The following is a 20748-nucleotide window of genomic DNA, read 5'->3' on the forward strand; positions in this document are numbered from 1 at the left end:
GAACCTAGTGTCCTTTCAAAAGTGCTGACCGTGGTTTGAGCAAGATGGCTATTCCCTTGCCTCCCAGAGCTCTAAAGCCACCAGACAGCTGCTTTGCAGTCTCCTTGTGAGGAGCAACTATCTGGAGCCCTTGTGGGTGATCTCAAGTCCTCTCCTTGTCTGGAGAGGATTATGAAGAGCCAGTCTACTCGCTGGCTTTTTACGGAGCCATGTTCAGTTTGCCATTTCTTCCCTGGAAGAATACTTGCAATGTTTCCTTGATGATATTAAAGCTTCATATTTATGTTTTTATTTCTAAAGACTCACTTTTTATATTGCAGATGCTGTTCTCTTAATTAAAAGATCATACTCTCTGGCTAGTCACTCTGGACATTTTATAAAAAAATAAAGATAAAAGCACAGGCTAGGATTATGCAGGGCAGGGAGCTATTGAATGAAGAAGAAAAAGCTCGCTATTAACTTCCTCCATTCATCTAGATACAGAGATTGTTTGTTCAGGCTCTTCAGTCTTTATATCTAGTCTGGTACAGAAGTTTATTTTGGCACTTTTATGTGTACTTATCTCTTTGATTATTGCACGTCTTTAATACCACAGCCTAGTGTTCATATGCTTAGACAACACAGGGACCCTAAGAAGAGTCTGCATTTGATGGCCCCAGTTGTGACTGATATTTTTCTCATGCAAATCTATGTCCATAGATCTCTCTGTATCTATGTATTTCGAACTTTGTATTATATTAATAATACATTAAGCAACTTATTGACATTTATGTGCAACCACGGTGTAGAGAAAGCAATCTATACTTGAAAGTTGGAGATGGGTTGATTGAACATATTGTAATTGTCTCATATGTTGGCTGTTAGACATCTAGTAACATATAACAATATAATGAAGATGATGATAGACCAAGTAAAATAGATGCATTCATGAATTATTCTCGTCATGTGTTGGAATATGGCGGCTGGCAGTTGGGGTATGGTTAGAAACTACACACTCACTCGAAGAAGTGGTTTTTAAGATTTAAGTTCTGAGTCTTTAAAAAAATGCCTGTAGAGCACTGGTTTACAGCCATTCATTAATTTCTATATATTTGTAAGGACTTCAAGGTGCCATGAACATACATAATGTGTCTCAATTTACCAGGGGTTGTGGCAAAAAGCCTTGTTTTAGTCTTTCCATCCTCATATGAAAGAGCTGTAATACAGGCTATTGTAAATTACTCCTTTTTTTAGCTTAATGCAGGGCATAGCTATATTTTTTTAAGATTAGATCCATTGGGATAATTTGCCACTCTTCATTTTTATATAACTAAAGAATATAAAACATTAATATTGCATTATCCAGACTTTTAGGAGCAATGTGACTTTGAATGACAGTTTGACTTAGTTTTACCTCCATTTTGCATGAAGTATAACCAGAAAGAAAATAAATGAGGAAATTGATTGAATGGTTGAATTTTAAAATATCTTTAAATATTTCAAGGCTCCCATCTATAATTTGTACATATGGAATAAATATCCTGCAAACAGAATAAATGTAGTAAATATTGAGTAGCGTAGCTGGAAAAGAAGAAGATCATCTAACCCCAAACTCTCCTTAATTATTATTAGTAGCCCACTGAGGTATAGCAGTCTAAAATGACACTTGTGTTCATTGGAATGTATTTATACAAATGTATATCTTAAAGTTATTTGATGGATGCCCTAATTACCATCCCAGAACATTCCTCCACTTATTTATTTTCAGTATAAAACGTAAACTGCTTATTATAAATGCAAAATTAACCTTTTCAATGTACAAACATTAAAACTTGAATTTTACAATTACTTGGGAAGTTAATGCTTTAACCAAACACATCAGTATTCAGTGAGTGGGATGTGATTGCTTTTCCTTATGAAAACTGCTATGGACAGCCTTGGCTATGTTCAAGTGAACTCCCCCCTCCTTAATCTCACACAGACCCCCATCAGGTTCTCATGGAAACAGTGCTCTGCAGAACACTGTCCTAGAAGCTGTGGGACAGAATGAATCAGACTTTGCTTATGGAGAGAAAGGTTCACAAATAAGGGCCTCATAAATTGCCTTCTAATGGGGCATAAGTTGCCCTCTAATGCTCACTGTCACAATGACAGTGATAATGAAATACAGGGCATATTCCAAGGCATATTAAGGAAGATATGTTTGCAGAGAATATGTTTGCAGAGGATATGTTTCAGGTTGAGACAATATCCTTCCATTCCCTGACTTATGATTTACAGCCATAAACATACAGGACTGGAAGAAAAACATACCATTTCCAGAATTTGCCTTATTGTGGGAAAGAAATGCCCCCATTTCTCATCTTTGACTTGCTGGCATGAGTTCATGAAAGCCATACTAGACAGAAAGTAACTTAAGTAAGAGTCTCTTCATGATATCAGACAAGGGCTGAACTATACATCTGAATTTTAACCAAATTTTATTCAATTAAGTGAGTTAGAAAATGAAATGAAAAATAAGGAAAAAAGCCTCCCAATTTCCCTACTTTTCTAAGAATTTTTTTTAAGTGTGTGGAAATTAATAGATGGTTTTGGAAGCAGCGAAAAATAAGAAAACAAGTTAACCTTGAAATTAGATGGAAACCGAAAAAGAACTCAAATGAGAGTTGAAATAAGGCAGTGATGCTAACTTTTTTAGAATTAAAAAAAAAAAAGAATGGCTTTGTCTGCTATACAACAATTCTGTTTGTTGTGGGTACTTTTGTGTTACACTGGGGGTTCTTGTAGCAAACAGAACAGCATATAAAAGACAGATTTTCTACTGTAATATTTATTCATATACATCTGCCTGATTGATTTTTGTCTCTTGGATACCAGACAGCCATGCATAATTCACAGGTTATGTATTTACTTCAGGAAGTAGTAGTGCAATATCAGTCTGTATCCCACAAACATGACTAAAAGCAAAAATACTCCCACCCCCACCCCCAAAAATACCATACAAAAAGAAGAGAAAACTGCAGGTGTGATATGAAAGTAAGTTTAGTGCAAATCCAATATCTTTCAAGCATTTCCTTTCTCAGAACAAGCATGTATAGAGAAAGGATAAAAGTTATTATATTAATTCAAAAACAAAATGGTTTATAAAGAAATTCACATAAAAGCTTGGCTGTAAGCAATAGATACATTTTTAAAAAGCCTTTGTTTTATCATATTACCTTTTGGGAATTACATAATAAATTTGTAAGGTATATTTAGGAAGACATTTTTAGAGTTAAGGAAGATTTTGATTGAAATGTCTTGGAAATCATGTTAAATATTTATTTTATACAGCACTGCAGTTTTCTCCATCTCCTTTTGTTCACAAATTGATGACCACATAATGACCACAAATGTGGTGTTAATCTCAGAATCATACTTACATCTGGTTTCTGATCATACATGTTTGAAGCCAAGTTTATGGGTCTCTGACTTACTGGATATTGATTGTTATCAGTGCTGGGGCTTGTTTGTTTCCTAGTTAGTTAAAGATTCAAATAGTCACAGTAGGGTTATTACAACAGCAGCATTCAAGAAGTTATCGTTTGACCATAAAAGCACTGAAAGGAAAGTAATGATATTTCTTGGAAAATATTCAGGGACAGAAAGATTCTTTGCTTAGATTATCTATTTTGAAGAATTTATATTATGTTACTTTGGGGAAAATATGTAACAATATAAGAAGTGCTAATTCATACTAATGAATTGTGAATCTAGTTACAAGCCTGAAAAAGGGTTTGGTCTCACAGAGACTAGGAGATCTTGAGTGTATGCCCACAGATCAGGGTAAGCAACCTGATAGTCTCCAGATGTTTGGAGTCCAACTTCAATCATCATGACCAATCTTCAGATATTCCGCGAATCCTCAAAGAATGCCAAATTGCTATCCCTTTAAGCTATGGCAGCAATCCCCAGTTAGATTGCTTTATAGTTTTATACATTTTTTAATCAGAAGCATCTTAAACTTATATTCATGTATGCCCAAAGAAACTTCTCCCTCCATTATGTTTAAACTTGGATTTGCTTGCATGCTCCTCACAGGGGTTTTTAAGTCCTGAAAAACTAGCTGTTCCTTGCATTATCCCATCCTGTATGTCTGAGAAATAATTAGGTGACACCCAAGGCAACAAAATTAATCACTTTCCAGAACTATAGTGAAAAGGCGTCCATCATCCCACCATTCATTTTGATGAATGTTTAAGGGCATGCAAAAGTTATATGGGTTTTTTGAGGAGCAGAAGAGTGGATTAATAATGTACAGAAGCTGAGGAAATGCAGAGACAGACAGTAGCTCATCCAAACTCTGTTAAGTGAACATTGTTGAGAACATGCTGAACATTTTATTGCTTGGTTTTTTTTAATGATGTAAGATGCTTTAAGCAGCTCATAAACTGGAAAATGGGGTACAAATATGTGAAATAAAATATTTTCCCAGTTTGGCCACATATCTATAGCTTCTTGCTGAGGGCTACAGGAATGCAGAGAGCTTCTTCCATCCCTTGAATGACTCTCTCTGGTTTAGGAGATCTTTCAAGCTGCTGTGTTCAGCAAGTTCCTTCAGACTTCAGCCCATCATATATCAGGTCAGGAGCATTGCTGACATTCTGAGCTTCATCAAGGGGACAGAGTTCAATCCATGAATTCTTGTAGAGCCTTCAAGTATTCATAAGTGAATGCTTGAAGAGGGCTACAGTTACATGTTCTATTAGATGCATCATTCCTAATATTTTACCATTTTAATCAACATATGCACACAATTAGCAGAGTATTATATAAATCCAGTGGTTATTTCAATAGATGAACCAATGGGCCAATAAAAATATGCCTAGAACAACTTTTGAATGACTCAATGCTTGTTTCATTTCAGTGCGGAAGCAGTTAGAAACCTTCTCACGGTAAGTGTCAACTCTATTGTGAACATATTCACTACAACGCCAGCATGACCTTCCGTTTCACAGGTCTGCTGATCTTACCTTTTGATGTTAGCAAGAGTGGCAACAATGGTATCACATTAGAGAAAAATAGCTTTTGTTTCCAAATTATTGCCTTCTCAATATATAATTCTACTTTATGCACTTGATTGTTCTACTTTTATTTGAGATATTTGATCCCTGCCCCTGGCAAAGGATTCTTTAAGGAATCCCTTGAAGTATTACTTAATCATGCTGTAGTTATTCTTGAACTACCCACTGGGGAAAAAAGGATATTGCTATCATTTCAGTAGGAAATGAGAGTCTCTGAATTTGATATTATGAAGTTTGCAGTGGTTTCCTCTTCCATGCTTTAGATCAGAATTTTAAAACCTACAACCCTAAGCTAACTTCTCTGGGAATAAATCCTACTCAACTCAGTGAAGCTTCTAATTCTGAAAAGACTGTGTAGAACTGCATATTAGTATCCCAACCCTCACTTTCATTAATCTTCAGCAGTGTAGACAGTTCAAGAAAATATTGCATTGCATTAAAATTATTTCAAATTAATTGGTATTTGATTAATAATACCTTTGAAAACATAGCCCATGGTTAGACTGCATTGATCTTGCTCTGTAAGTGCATATGCACGTGGATATATTTGTGCAAGTGTCTCACAAGAACCAAAAACATCCAAAATTATTCAGTAAGTTAATTAGAGCTGCAAAGATTGCACCCACTTGGGCACACAAGAAGTTCCAATGTCTTTCCTCCTCAAACAGGAGCATTCAAGTTGGAAATGTCATTCAGATCTTGGGGGGGGGGGGATTTCAGGATGGAGGTGAAAAGATACCCTTTTTGTTTCCTTTTCCAGGAGTGTCCATCTGCACAGCCCTGCTGCACTGAGAAACTCTAGAACAGGGTTCCCCAACCTTAGCAACTTTAAGATGGGTGGACTTCAACTCCCAGAATTCTCCAGCCAGCATGGCTGAGGTTAAGAAACACTGCTCTAAACCAGAGTTCCTCAACCTCAGCAATTTTAAGATGGAAGTCCACCCATCTTAAAGTTGCTGAGGTTGAGGAAATCTGGTTTAGAGCAGTGTTTCTTAACCTCAGCCATACTGGCTGGAGAATTCTGGGAGTTGAACTCCACACATCTTAAAGTTGCTAAGGTTAAGAAACCCTGATCTGGAGTGTGTAAGTTTGCAACTGTGTCACTTTCAAATGTATATACCACATACATTTGCACTGATTAACTGAACATACGGTACTTCTAGTGACATTGATTAAACCTGTAGTACTTCCTTCCTTAAAATGCTTTACGGTCTTCTATATTAAGGCTGATTCGCCTAGTTATTTTACCATGAAGGATACTGAAGGAAGCTGTATTATCCTGATTATGTGCACTATGCCTTTAGTCTGAAAGATTCAAATATTTAGTCTAGTAAGAAAACGATTAGATAATTTCATTTATTTATATCTACAGTGCTTGTACTGCTTCAAAACACCAGTCTTTTAAAAAAGGATATTTGGAAAAGCATTCTTTGTTAAGGTTTTAAAATCATGCCTGTAATTTTGTGCAAGATGAAAACATTGGGTTATTTGTTTTGCAGTCAGGCAATCTTTGCTGTGCTAAAAAAAAAAAAAAAGGTAAAACACACATATACACAAAGCTGTAATAAAGTACCAAGACCCTAGATGATAAACTGTGTCAGAGTGAACCTAAAAAAAATTTGGATGTCACAGGATTAAATCTCAAGTGAAATTTGGCACATAAAATAATGGAGGAAGGGACAATTTATATACTAACTGAAGTCCCCCAAGGAGTCCCACATTAATGTTTACAATTGCAGTTTCAGAAAAAGGAATTCAATAAGAGAATAATGAAGAATGCCTCCTTTGAGTCATGCTCAACTCTAGGTGACTTCATGGAAGTGTTCATGCAATTTTCTTGGCAATAATTCAGAAGGGATTTGCCATTGCCATCTTCCTGGATATTTTCAGACTTCCTGGTCTAGCTTGAAGCCTTGAGCTATTTTCCAGTCCAAGTATGGACCAGCTCCAAGCCTGCCGAGCTTCTGAACCTAAATTCCAGCAAAACATTTTTAGAGTTTTAACTTTTTTCAGTGCAGAAGATAACTCTGATAGTTAAAAATAAATCTGAAATAACAAAGCAAAGAGGGGAGTATCTGTTTTTCTCAATGCCCCCAAACAGGTACCCCTAAGTTGGATTGATTCCTCAAGCTTTTTTCTCTAATAGCTCTACTGCTGTTAATCAAGTGCAGTATCTTCTGTTTCACTTATCCATGAAAGTAAAAAGAAAAGGGGGGTGGGGGCAGGAAGAAACAGTGGATTCACTTATATGGTTATTGTGTCTCTGGATTTTCTATGCAGTGCCTGCCCTAAGATTTATGTGAAAGTTAGTTTATTTATCAAAATATTTTTGTATAATAAATAAACTCTAAATACTCAGAGTTCCTGGATCATTATCTGGAAAACATAGTGTTCCTGCCTGTCAAAGAACTTTACAATGCAAAGCATTGTGGGGGTGGAAAAAACTGTATATTTGAAAGGGTTGACAAGCTTATTAGTTTTTCTCTTTCATCATTTACCCAACCCCTCATCCTCTCCCTTGTTATCCACCTTTGTCCTGCAATTCCCACAGATCCATTGAGACAAGTAAGTAACAAGAAAAAAGCTTAGCACTTCACTAGTTTATGTCTTTTGACCTCTGATTCAGTGTCACATTGGATTATATTGACCAATATAATAAATTAGTATTTTTATGAATAAAGATTGAGGTAAATATCATTTTAAGCATGAATCTTGTTATGAGTTTTCTAAATAGGCTGCAGTATCTCTTCTATTCTTTTTTTTCTTTTTTGGGGGTGCCTTCAAGTCATTATTGACTTCTGGTGACTGCCTGGACTAGTCCCTGCAGTTTTCTTGGCAAGATTTTTCAGAAGTGGTTTGCCATTGCCTGCTTCCTAAGGCTGAGAGAGAGTGACTGGCCCAAGGTCACCCAGCTGGCTTTGTGCCTAAAGCAGGACTAGAACTCACAATCTCCCAGTTTCTAGCCCAGTGCCTTAACCACTACACCAAACTGGCTATATCTCTATATTCCCTGGATTTCAGAATTGAATTTAGCATAATACAGACTGTCTTGCAGAGCCAACTACTCTAAAAATTAATTGTATATATGGACATTCATGGATTATATATGTGCATTTGTGTGTCAAATAGTCAAGATGGTGACCATCACCATCTGTAGAGAGTAAAGAGGATGACCTCGACAGAGAAAGGGAAGATCTATTACCAAAGAAACCAAAAGGGAAACATTGCTTGAGTCAGAACAATGGGGGAGGATTACAACATCTCAGACAGATACCCCCCTAATTCACATCAATATAAAAGAGGGAGGAAGGGAAGCACCATCAGACTTGCAAGATTATGTTACTATAACCAATCTAAATAAAAGTTGTTTTTAGTCTTCCTTGGAGCCTATTTCTTGGTCTGGTCTGCCTCATAGGTCTGGCATCATGTGATCAAAGTCCCACTCCTTCTTTACAGGTCTCACATAAAGCAGGGGCATGGTTTTGATCACATGCTCATGGCCACCATCTTGACTTTTTTGACCAACTGCCCCTGATTTTATAAGAATCTAAAGAGTCACATTTTATCATTCTGGAATATAAAATGTGTCCATTATTCCTGGTTATGAGGACTTTCAATAATACTCTTCATTCTTCCTCATGCATTGTTGTTGTTACTACAGCGTAACCAGTGAGCATGGGAGTTATGGAGGACAACAACATAGGTTTATGTGTTAGGGAGCCTATTAAGGAAATGGAGCCAGTGGCATACAGGAAATGAACAGTTCTTACTTTAAAGCTTTACGCAGGGTCCTTTCATTCCCAGTGGAAGACTGTTCAGCTATAGCCTCAGCTAGAGTGGGCCAAAGGAACTAAGGGTTTATTCTATCACAATATTCCAGCAGCCAAGGAACCAAGTGGGAAAGGGCAGAGTCTTGTAAAGGAGCAGGACATCTTTAAACCTCAGAAGTTGCTGTGGCTGGAAGAAGTTCATAGGCTCAAATGATACAAGATCAAAAATAGAGGATAAGACAAAGTCATAAGAAACAGATCCAGCTATTATGTCCAATGCTAGGCCAAGCTTTTGGCATAGACCTTTCCCTCAGCACTTGGACAAGATTGAAAATGTGCCACCTCCCACAAAGTATTTAATGATCTCAGTACATAACTTGGGGTGAAAGGTCTTGACTTTTTTAAATGTTCAGAAAAATGTTTTGCTGCTACTTTTAGTCTCAGCACTCCAAATGTATTCCCCCTTGAGAATGGTTTGATGGGAATGACGTTATAGGTAAGCAAGTACAATAGTAACACATTAATACTACAGTAGAAGTGAACATAAAATTGTGGCCTAATACAGCTACTCTTTTGGATGCTCAGAGCAAAGCTTGTGAAAAAATAAGATACTATTATATCGGAGCAACTGCCTAATGTCCTAAATTTTGGAAGGATGTTGCACAGATAGAAGCCTGTACCAAGAACAATGTTTCCCAGTCACTGTCTTCCTCTCAATTTGAATGGTGGGAGAAAAAGTATTTTAGAGAAGATACTAATAATTTAATTTGTTTCCATTACTAACGTAAATGACAAATTAATGGCATTCAAATGGGCTTTAACAAACCAAGAGCTTTAAATACCTAACCATCACATGAAAGCAATGCATTGATGAAGTTTCATCTTGCACAGAGAAGACCTCAATCCTTAGATCCATCAACCATAAAGGTAACATTTCTGTCCTGGCAGGAGTTAAACTGTTTGGAGCTAGGTGATCTCACTTTCATTCTGTGATGCCCAACTCTATTCCTATAAAAATACAACGTCCCCAGAAGTGGCTATATAAGAACTATTCTACGTGTCCCCTAATCTAGCTCTGATACTTGATGGAGAACTAGAATCTCCTTCTCTAGCTGCTTACATGCCAATTTGCTGCCTGAGAGGTGCCCTGAAATTAAATTTGGGGACCAACACTTTAATCCAACTTGTTTCTTTATACAAATCCAACTCTTCCTGGAAGAAAGCTATAACTAATGATCTTTTATTGTGGCCTTTCAACCCACGAATGAATAGTTATGGGTTTGGAGACAGCTATTTCTAAGATAAATCAACATGCGTTCCATCGTATTCACAAACTGACAGATCCAAAGTTCCAAATTACACTTTAAGAAACTTTTATTCTAGTCCACTGCGCATAATATAACAATTTAAAAGCAGACAAACCAAACTGTAGAAAGGAAACCTCCAGTAAGAATATCAGGAAAAATCACAAAACAGCCCGCAAGGGGCCTAGCACTCAATCTCGCCAATGCCTGGGGGAAGAGCCAAATCTTAAGGGCTTGTTTAAATGAGGTCAGGGTGGAGGCTGTAGGAATCTCTGGGGAGATATTGTTCCTGAAGTCAGGAGCTACTACAGAGAAAGCATGCTTCCTGGGTCAGCAGAAACTATGGAAGACAGACAGCTCCTCTGATAACCAGGCTTTATAGGTGATAACCATTCCCCTGAATAGCACCTAGAAGCCTCCTGGTTAGCAGTGCAGCTCACAGAGCAGTGGTGTTACGTGGGCATTCCATGGCATTCCCAGAACTGCCCATGCGTGCATTTTGAAATAGCTGCAGTTTCCAAGTTGTCTTCAAAGGAAGCCCCATGTATAGCACATTGCAATAGTCCTAACATGAGGTGACCAAATCAAGAATGACTGCCTTAAGGCTTCCTAGTCCAGATAGGAGTACAGGTGGTGTATGAGATGAATTTGTGTGAAGGCCTTCCTGGCCGCAGCTGCCACCTGCTCCTTGAATAAGAGTTGTGAAAGCAAGAAGACCTCCAAACTGTGTACCAGTCCTGAAGAGGGAAGTGTAATCCCATTCAGGACTAAAGATGGGGATCTGGATGGCCCAAGCACCCACTGCCGCTTAGTTTTGTCAGGGTTGAGTTTGAGTTGTTAATCCCCATCCAGACCCCCACAGCATCTAGGGCCCCTTTTGCTATTCCCATCTATTCATTTAAGATATTTTCTCCCTTATTCAGAAGAGTGTTCAGTTGGTATCTTCAAGACATCATCAAAGAGCACAAGGTTAAATTTTCAGGATGGTTTTTGTCTTTTTGCAGTTTGCAGGACACATCAAATCATTAAATGAGTCCTTAAGTCTTGCAGAGCTTAGCTCTAACCCATAGGAAACACTGGCCACTGTAAGTCTTATTTATTAATTTAAACCCAATTATTTATTTATTTATTTATTTGTTTGTTTATTTCATATTGATTTATATGGCCACCCATCTCACCACCGTAGCTCTGGGTGGCTAACAAGAATTAAAATACAATATAAACACATATATGTTAAAAAAGGGTACCCATTCCTTTCTTTAACCCCTTTCCCCTGCTTTTTTTTTTTAAAGACCATATTTATTTATTTAATTTATATACCACCAGAACCCAAAGACTTCCAAAGGAAGAATAGTCAGTTTCAAATTCATTTTATTGTTCAAGAAAGAGAGCAGTTTTCTAGCATAAATATTCTGCTGGATCTGTTAAAGATCATCAAGAGGGAAAAAAAATTCTCCCCTGATAATATCAGCTTGTTGCGATACCTAAAATGATGCTCTGGCCATGGAGCTGGTCTCCTGGGCATTTGCTTGCTCTTGAATATCATAAATTGCAAGCTATTCAGGTTGTCAACCATAATGATATCACAATGGAACAAATAATGCCCCAAAGGAATTTGCCTTTAAATTCCTATTCCTTCCATGCTAAAATCATGCGTACACCACTCTGTAAGAATGTGAACAGAGGCAGTATAAAGGATTTATGGGAGAGAATGAAATGTGTGCCTAGCAACACCTCTCAGATTGCCCCAGATTTCAAGCTGCTTTCTGGATTTACAGGTAGAGTAGAGGTCCCTGGAGTTCAGAATGTTTTTCAGTGTTAAATAGGAGATTCCAGCAGCAAAACTAATGAACTGTTTACTTCTTAAAATTTCACAGGATCTGAAGTTAGGGAAGGCCATCAATCAGTCTGGGACCCCTAGCCTGTCATCTCTAAATAGGTTTGGCCAAAATTCCCTGGTGAGGCCCTGCCAAGCAATATACTGCACATAACAACAAGCTAAGTGGATCAGAAGCCTGATCAGAATAAGGCAGATTCCTAATGCTTGTTGTATAGTGGTTACTAGAGTGCATAAAGAGCATTGTGTCTGGTTTGAGGCCTCAGTCCAGAGCTGCAGAAACAGCTTGATCTAATCCAGTCACTCTGGAGGTAGTCCAATCCAGTTGATGCTTGGATCTGTAGCTTGTTATGCTTATTTGGAAAAATATCTCACAATTGTTTTTATCCTGGCTACTGATTTCTCCCTTCTTTCATATTTGATGCCTGCTTACAGTATATGCATGGATCTCTAGTTAACAGTATCAGAAGAAGAAAGGATAGTCATGATAACCATGATAGGAAAAGAACAGCCAAAATCCACATTGTGACATACACCTGTAATGAGTTGAAGGTTTAAAATAGTCTTTTATTTGATAAATTTATATCTGATTTTTCAGACTGGATGGATTTCAACACCACATATAGTTTCCTAGGAGTTCTCCCACCCTGGGCCTAAACTTCTGGAACCAGAAAACTTTGGTTCATTAACTTAGAACATTTTCTTTCTTACTTGGAGAACACATGCCTGTTTCCAGTTCCATACATTATGTGTTAACTTCAAATCATCCAGAGTACAGCTATATCCATCGTTATGCACTTTTGGTGCAATTTATTTATTTGAGGAGGGATCAAGGTGCTGTGGCCAAGCTTTGCATTTAGAAAAGTGCAGGCTAACTTTCTAGCATTAGAAAGTGCTAAAATAAAACAAGCAAAAAAGGAAAAATATGGCAGTTGATAAAATTGTGTTTTGCTAATTTTCATTACAAATGTATTGAAATGTACGAATGTCTTTGTAAATGGGCTGAACTTTAAAGTCTAATGGCCTCTTCAGTGCAAGATATTTGAGATTTTAAACATGTCAATATGTGAGAAAAGCAAAGATGATATTTGTTCTCCCTTGGTTTTAGCTCATTTATTCATAAGGTTTATATGCTGCTCCAATCCAAAAGGATTCTGAGGGATTACATTCCTCTCCTACAGTAAGAAGGTTAAAAATAAAAATGAACTATCATAACAATTTAGTTACAATTGCAATTGCAAAATCTTTGAGACCTGAGGAACAATCAAGCATCAAGGAAAAACCCATGATCAGGGCTCATTACCCATAGCAGGATCACTCCTAGTGCTCCCTTAAAAATCTAGGTTTTAACATCTTTCCTAAAATTTAGCAAGAGGGAAGCTAATCTGATTTTGGGAAGTACATTTTTCCAAGGAAGCGGAGCTTTAACCACAATTCTACACCTCCTTAAAGGAATGAGAGTAATCCTCATTAAGACCCACAATGGATCATATTGATTAGTAAACTTGCATAAGATTGCACTATTGATTTCTAATAACTAGCAACAAGATATTGTATCTTTTAAATTGCTAACGATTTCTATATATTCCTCTTGCATAATACATATATATGTTGTAGTAAAAAGTGCCTCTTGCTGTAGCTTCTGCATGTAGAAATTCCTACAGGATTCCATTGCGCATGAATATAAGGAAGAAAACTGTATGTGAGTAGGCAACAGAGATGTGCAGGATTGTGGTTCCATGTACCAAGTAGCCAGAAGGAATACTATAAGCATACTTTCTGTTCCCAGACTAGTGTTCTATCTCTTAATACAGAAGCACATGTGTGTTGACATGTTCAAGCACATGAACCTGCCTTTCTATACCAAAAACCACACGGTCTCCCTGCACATGGATCTCTGAGAGCTATCTAATGAAATTCATGAGAATTTGACAGTTCCTTGTCCTCTGATCCTCACACTTGGGCATGCTCAAAACAATGAAGGGGCAACAAGTAATTTCCCCCTCCCCCAAAGGTGGCCTCTCATAAGACCACCAAATTATGTTTTCTATTCTTAAACATATTAAATTAGTAGCCATTGTAAAAAAATCCATACTTAAAAAATAAGGACAAAGAGACAGGAAATTGAACTTTCAAGATAGTTACTTTTGCTTTCCCTACTCATTGTCTTTTTGACAAAAATATTTTGAAAGAGAAAATGGGCTAGACTCTTATCTTTCTTCTTCGTTGTCGCTCAAAACTATAACAGTACCTTGTCAAGCTGTCTAATCACAAATGACATGCTGAATACAAGTAGGGAAGCCAAATACCCTACAGATAATCTGCCTCTGTTAGTTCAAATCTAGTTTAAAGTACTGAAAAACATAGGCACGCAGGGATGTCTGCAGGGCTTGGTCAAAAAAGTCAAGATAGTGCCACAACAGTGCAATTGAAGCTGTGCGACACACACACACACACAATGGGCAGAATTTTGATTGCACCATCATGGCCACCATACCACACACACACCCACACACCCACACACACATTTCATAGATAGTCTTAATAGATCACTCTTACATTGGGCCAAATCACTGTTTAGACTAAATTTTCTGAGTAATTTCTACAGTACTTTTATGGTGGCTTAACTACTATCTGGCTTCCAAGCTGCGTTATTAAATGTAATGAAAAAATTGAATAGGGGAGCAGCAACTATTATATTAAGAAGAATAGGCTGGCTGCAGGAGGGGGTGAAATCCCCTCCTAGTTCCTTCAACCAAAGATGTTTAATACCACAAAATGTTAACTTTTGCACTGGAAAGTAGAGGTACATTTTGTTCAGGTCTTCCCCCCTGCCCACAAGAAAAAGATTGGAAGACTGAATATGCAGGAATGGGGAAGAGTGGGTGGCATAGCCTGCCACATTTTTGTCATTTTAAAAGACCACATATATAATCTGCATTAGCATCTAATTTTTAATTGGCTCATTTTTGTTCAGATACTATTGAAAATATTCCTCTATGGATTCGTGTGTGCCTGTGACAGAATTCCTTGTGACATTCTGACTAGCAAGTTTGTTAAGTATAGTCAGGATAGCATGTACGTGAGATGGAGCAACAGACAATTTAAAAACTCTTCAGAGCAGGGGTCTCTGCCGGGTGTGGTAAAAAAAAAATCAAGATGGTGGCCATGGCAGTGCAATCAAGGCTCTGCCTGTTTCTTATGTGTGTCAGTGCACAAAAAATGGGTGGAGCTTAGATTGTACCATTGTGGCTGCCATCTTGACTTCTTTGTCCATACCCGCAAACACCCTTGTCTCACAGAGTGCTCATCAGTGGTTCTTCCTCAAAAATAGTAAGGTTACTAGAGGGATGCTGTAGGATTGGGCCCTCAGATTAACACTCTTCAATTTTTTTTATTAATCATTTAGATGAGGTAGAGTCAAAGCTGATCAAATAGACAGATGATATAAATCTAGGTGAGATACCTAATACTCTAGAACAGTGTTTCTCAACCTTAGCAACTATAATATTATGGAGAAAATGCAAGTTTTTCACTTAGAGAAGAAAATCAAGAACACAAAGATGTAATGGGGAATGTATAGATACAGGTAGTCCTCGAGTTCCGACCATTCGTTCAGTGACCATTCAAAGTTATGACAGTGGTGAATGAAGGGGACTTACAACAGTTGTTCAGAGTTCCAGCCATTGCAGCATCCCTGCGGTCATGTGATCATGATTTCTGACATTCCTTGCCTGCTTCCCACAAGTTGCTTCCACTCCCACTGCTTTTTCACCTGCCCGCCTGTGTTCCCTAGCACCTATCTGTGGCACTTGCGCACTGCCTGCCCACTGGTAGCTCTCACCTGCAGCTCACACCCACCAACCTGCTTGCCTTGGACTCCTGCCTCTTCCCGCTTAATGACCTGCACAGTCCTGGGTTACAATGGCAGCCAGGACTGCTGGGATTGCTGTCACTAAGCAATGTGGACACGTGATATTGGGCTTTGTGACAGCAACAGAAATTCCAGTCCCAATTGCTGTTATAACCCGAGGATTACCTGTATATATATTTGTGACTTCGAGTGAGCATTGACTGACTGGACAAGTCCCTGAAGTTTGCTTGGCAAGATTGCAGAAGTGGTTTGCCATTGCCTCCTTCCTAGGGCTGAGAGAGTGACTGGCCCAAGGTTAACCAGTTAGCTTCGTGCCTAAGGTGGGACTAGAACTCACAAACTGGCTTGATAGTAATATGTGTAGAAAAGGTAGTGAAATTAGTTAATCACAAGCCGAATATGAATCAGGAGTGTAATGTGGATGCAAAGGGAAGTGCCTAATGTCTAATTTCAATTTAAGAGGAGATTGAGGAGATCTCACTGTGAATATCTATAGCTGAACCTATCCTTAAAGGGAAATGGAAATTCCCCTTCATTCTGTCCACAGTGCTTTAAACTGATTCTTGCCCAACCCAGGGCTTGAAATTGATGGCCTGAGTGGGCACTTTCAACCTTTTAATTCTCTACTGTTGCCTTCAGTTATGCCTGGGTGCAAGTCAGCAGCAGCAATATATGCCTCTGTGGACTCATCTAATTTCTCTTAGAAGGGATAAGGCCTTCCTGAGTTCAGCCTAAGAAAGGCCAGATGTCTGCAGAACTAGTCTGATGCACGGCGGAGAGTGGGGAGAGGTGGGATGTGTTTGTACAGTCTTGTTTTCAGTTCTGGCTCAGCAAATTTTCTGCTGCTCTGAAAATACTGCACTGGCTTCATTTAGAACTGCCTCACAGCTGTTAGGTAGCAAAGGCTTGATGGGGAATAAAAATGTAAAAACTATAAGGGTTTAGGTTTTATGATTTTAAAACAAAAGCCTATTTGTTACCTTCCTTCCTTAAAAAGAAAGTATATTTTTCATTTCAAAGGACCTTTTATACCATCACTAAAAAAAGAGAAAGAATCCCTTTTAAGGTGATAATGTTAAATGGCATGACCAGTCTTCCTATTACTTGGGGTAAAAGAGAAAACTGTCGGAACTCTTACTAATTTCACCCTACCTTCCAAATATCCCAAACTGATAAGGGAACAACAGTGATGCCAGTGAGGGGCCACAGTTGAGAGCATCCAGAAGTATCACATGAATAAACAAAACAGTGTTGGAGTAGGCAAAATGACCCCTGCCTCGAAGGGTTAGGGATAGCAAGAGCAGTTGAAAAGCTAGGCCTTGTTTAGTGACTGCCTCATTTAGCGACCATTCACAGTTATGATGGTGATGAAAAATAACTTTGCAACCAGTCTCAAACATTTATGACCTTCGCAGGTCTGTAAAGCAAAGAAAAGCTGAAGTAAGATCGTAAACACAGTCATGGTTTCACTTAGCAACCACTTTGCTTAATGACTGAGTTACCAGTCCCAATTGTGGTCGCTAAATGAGGACTACCTGTAATGCACCCATTTGGAACAAAATTATTTTCCTAGTTTAAATCAGCTGGCAGCCTTTTTTCCAGGCAAGTCTACTGGACTTTTGAAAGACAGTTGAACATAATAACAGGTCTAGTAGTCTTCCACAAGACCATATACCAGTGTATACAAGGAGCCTGACTAATGTCTGCATTGCAAGTGTGGCTCAGGCATTATACAAGCAGATATTTCTAGAGAAAGGAAGTGTCTGGTCTCTTCTGCAGCCAAAGCATTGCCAGGGCTTAGGATGAGGGATCTTCTTGCTGCAGCTTCAGACAGTGAATAGGAGCCTGACAAATGCCAGCCCCTGATCATTTTATCACTAAGATTGTGAATGAGGGATTGGGCATCATTTGTACAGTGATTGGATCACAATCTTAGTGATAAAATGATCAGGGGCTGGCATTCACTATGGATCAGGAGAACACTGAAAATTGGAACAGCTAAATTTAGAGTGCCTCCATAGTGAATTGCAAATAAGGTGGAGGCTGCATCATGAGGACCTGTCCTCTAGAAATAATGAGTTGGATATCTTCATGTTGTAGTTAGCAGGATGTGAGAATGAACTCTAACTAATGTTGAGTGTAGAAGTGGGAGTGGCCCACTAAAAGCTTTATTCACTAAAGGTTTATTTAGCAACTTCAGTCTATTAAACCATAAAACAGATGATATGCAGACAATATCAATGCCCCACCTCACTATTTTTCATGAGTTAAATAAGAGGACTGACTACAACATGCACAATCTTATGGGGACTAGGCACAGAATAATCACATGGTATTTCTTCATCAAAATGATGACACTGTTTGAACAACACACTTAACTCGTATCTCCTTACTGGTGGTGGTGACAGAATATAATCACCTTAATTGGATAAAGAGCTGCCATCTGGGGGGATGCAGAATCCCTCCTCACATCCTATTTTGACCTTTTTTGGTTTCGGAGAAGTCTCGGCATCAGGAGAATGCCAGCAAGTTTCTACTGTATCTCCAGCTCCCTCCTTGATGGCTGGGCGGGCAGCAATAGTGTGGACTGACGTTCCAGTGACTGGAAGGTGGGTTCTCTGCTGCCAGGCCAGGCCAGTGAATTCTGTGGTGAAGAGACTGGCTTTTTCAGCATCTCTGTATCTCCACATATCTCTCTACCTTTTTCTCGAAGGACTCCCTGAACCGGACTTGGAAACTGCCTCACGGTTGACTGGGTTTTGTCGTTCACATGACAAAGCTATTTTATGCTATTTTATGCTATTTATGTTTCTAATTATTGGTTGTGTTTTTACTCTGCTTTTATTTTAATGGTTAGCTGCCCAGAGTCATGTATATGAGATGGGCCGCCATATAAATTTATTAAATAAAATAATAATGGCTGACTTGGAAAGAGTAGTTTAAGGCAAAACAATCCCAGTTAAAGTTAATATTCACCCTCTCCATGGCTGACTGGGTTTTGGTGTTTACTTAACATACTAGCCCAGCATTTGACCCAGTAACTTATTGTACAAATCCAACCAGACATGCATACAATGGCAGCACTCCCAAATTTATAATGGTAGGATTTGTACTTCTTTCTGAACAATAGTATGTTTGTATGGTTTTGGCTTTGCATGAAGTGTGAATATAACTAATGTGGTTTGTTCAACAAACTATGGCTAAAACAATCCATAGTGTAGCACGATGATGAACCTATCCATAGGGTGGTATTTTAAAATTTATATTAAATTTTATTCTGTAAACTAATGAATTCAGCTGTAATTTTATGTGGTGGACTTTTTGAAATTGAGCATATGTAATGGTTATTTTCTCAAATTTTGGCATTAACATGATGCAATTTAACAATTAGATCACCGTATTTTAGGATATTTTATGTTTTCTTATATCCAAGATAGGTGTGGGTTAGGCATTGATCCTAATCTGAGATATGTATCATATTTGCTGCATTTTAAAAGTTGAGACATTTAAAATGTGTCATATTATTTATACAAAGATTTCAACTTTTTTTCCCCAAAAATATTCCTCAAAAAGTTAATTTCCCCACACACTTTGGGATTTTGGTTTTAGTTAATTGGGCATTATTCATTTCACACCACTGTGGCAATGGATGAAATTGTTTCCATGGGAAATTTCAATCATTTGGGAAAGATCCATGCTACTGGGAGTATGAAGCTGGTATGGAAGCATTATACTGCAAATTCAAATACTACAGAATAACGTAAGAATCTAAGAAAAGCCCTGCTGAAACCAACAAAATACCTAACTAATTCAGCATTTTGATTCCACCGTGGGCCAACCAGATACTCTAGGAAGTTAATTTGAACATCTTCCTGCTTGTGGACTTCAGTAATTGAAATTCAGGAGCACAGTACCTCCGATATCTAAAGGAACACATACTAATCTTGACCAGTAACCCACAGTAGCTTGGGGCAGTGGTTGTCCTGATACCATGAATTGGGCCAAACTTTGCGAAATGAAGATGTTTTTCTGGGAGTAAACCCTTTGAATCTGGTTGGGCTTGCTGCTGCATAGAAACATACAGGACTGTACTACTGGTCAATTTTCGTTATGTTTCCTCTGACCCTTCCATCAATTATTAACATTCCTCTGACAGACATACAGACTATGTGGTCATTGTTAATAAATGACTTACCCCTCCATCTGTCTATTTTCTTTCCCCTACAGAAAACGTCGTAAGCAGTTTACCCGATCGCAGCTGAAAAGAGCTTGCAGAATGCCGTGCACTTTAATTCTGAGGAAGGCAAAGTCCCTTATGACTCACAAAGAGACTCAAGAGAATTTGAGCACTCATTCACAGCTGAAGACACAACAGTGAAACTTGTTTTGTGGTTATTTTTAAAAGCTTCACCATCCAACCCCCTCATAACGAAACATTTTTGGAAGCTGGGCAGAAGTCTGTTCTTTTTTGTGTCCTTACATCACTAGGACAATTGAGGGCAAGTCTGGGGCTTGTTTTACTAAGAGAGAAAACCCAGATTGGGGCTTTGTCCTAAATGCAAAAACTACTTTGAGATAAGGTGAACCAGGATATTGAATGATTTACTTAAATGTTTCTTCAGTGCACTAATATTTGCAGTATCTTTTTGTTGATGAAGAAACAGAAAATGCCTTTGTTTCACGCAGATTCAGACAATCTGCTAATTATCGATGAACTTTCTTCTGCCAAGACTATCTCATAGTGATAATAAGTTTCTTGTATTCATAGAAGTGCTGCCTTCTGAAGGTCTGCATATATTGCACTAGCCCATCCTAACTTTGGAGCTATGTCTGTTGAAGCACAATTGCCAAATTGCATCGCCTGATCTTTATGTTAAGGTGCTGTCCTTGAGACATAGCAGTTTCATCAATGCAGAAAATC

General features: G+C 38.3%; 1 protein-coding gene and 1 long non-coding RNA gene across 2 annotated transcripts in view; one reads left to right on the forward strand and one right to left on the reverse strand.

Annotated features, from left to right (window-relative positions):
• The window catches only part of LOC148217159 (uncharacterized), a 32590-nt gene extending 12435 nt beyond the window's left edge, over nucleotides 1–20155 (reverse strand). The window contains exon 1 of the long non-coding RNA XR_015797359.1: nucleotides 20023–20155. This is a non-coding gene — a long non-coding RNA (uncharacterized LOC148217159). The remainder of the gene's footprint in view (nucleotides 1–20022) is intronic.
• Nucleotides 1–20225, forward strand: part of MTA3 (metastasis associated 1 family member 3) — a 172895-nt gene extending 152670 nt beyond the window's left edge. Inside the window, exon 19 of the mRNA XM_088147497.1 lies at nucleotides 20055–20225. Coding sequence (XP_088003623.1) covers nucleotides 20055–20205 — 151 coding nt within the window. The 3' untranslated portion in view covers nucleotides 20206–20225. The remainder of the gene's footprint in view (nucleotides 1–20054) is intronic.
• The last annotated feature ends 523 nt before the right edge of the window (nucleotides 20226–20748 follow it).

Source organism: Python bivittatus, unplaced genomic scaffold (assembly GCF_059951505.1).
Source record: "Python bivittatus isolate LINGU-HERP-01145 unplaced genomic scaffold, Pbiv_v1 ctg000020_np1212, whole genome shotgun sequence".
NCBI classification, from domain to species: Eukaryota; Metazoa; Chordata; class Lepidosauria; order Squamata; family Pythonidae; genus Python; species Python bivittatus.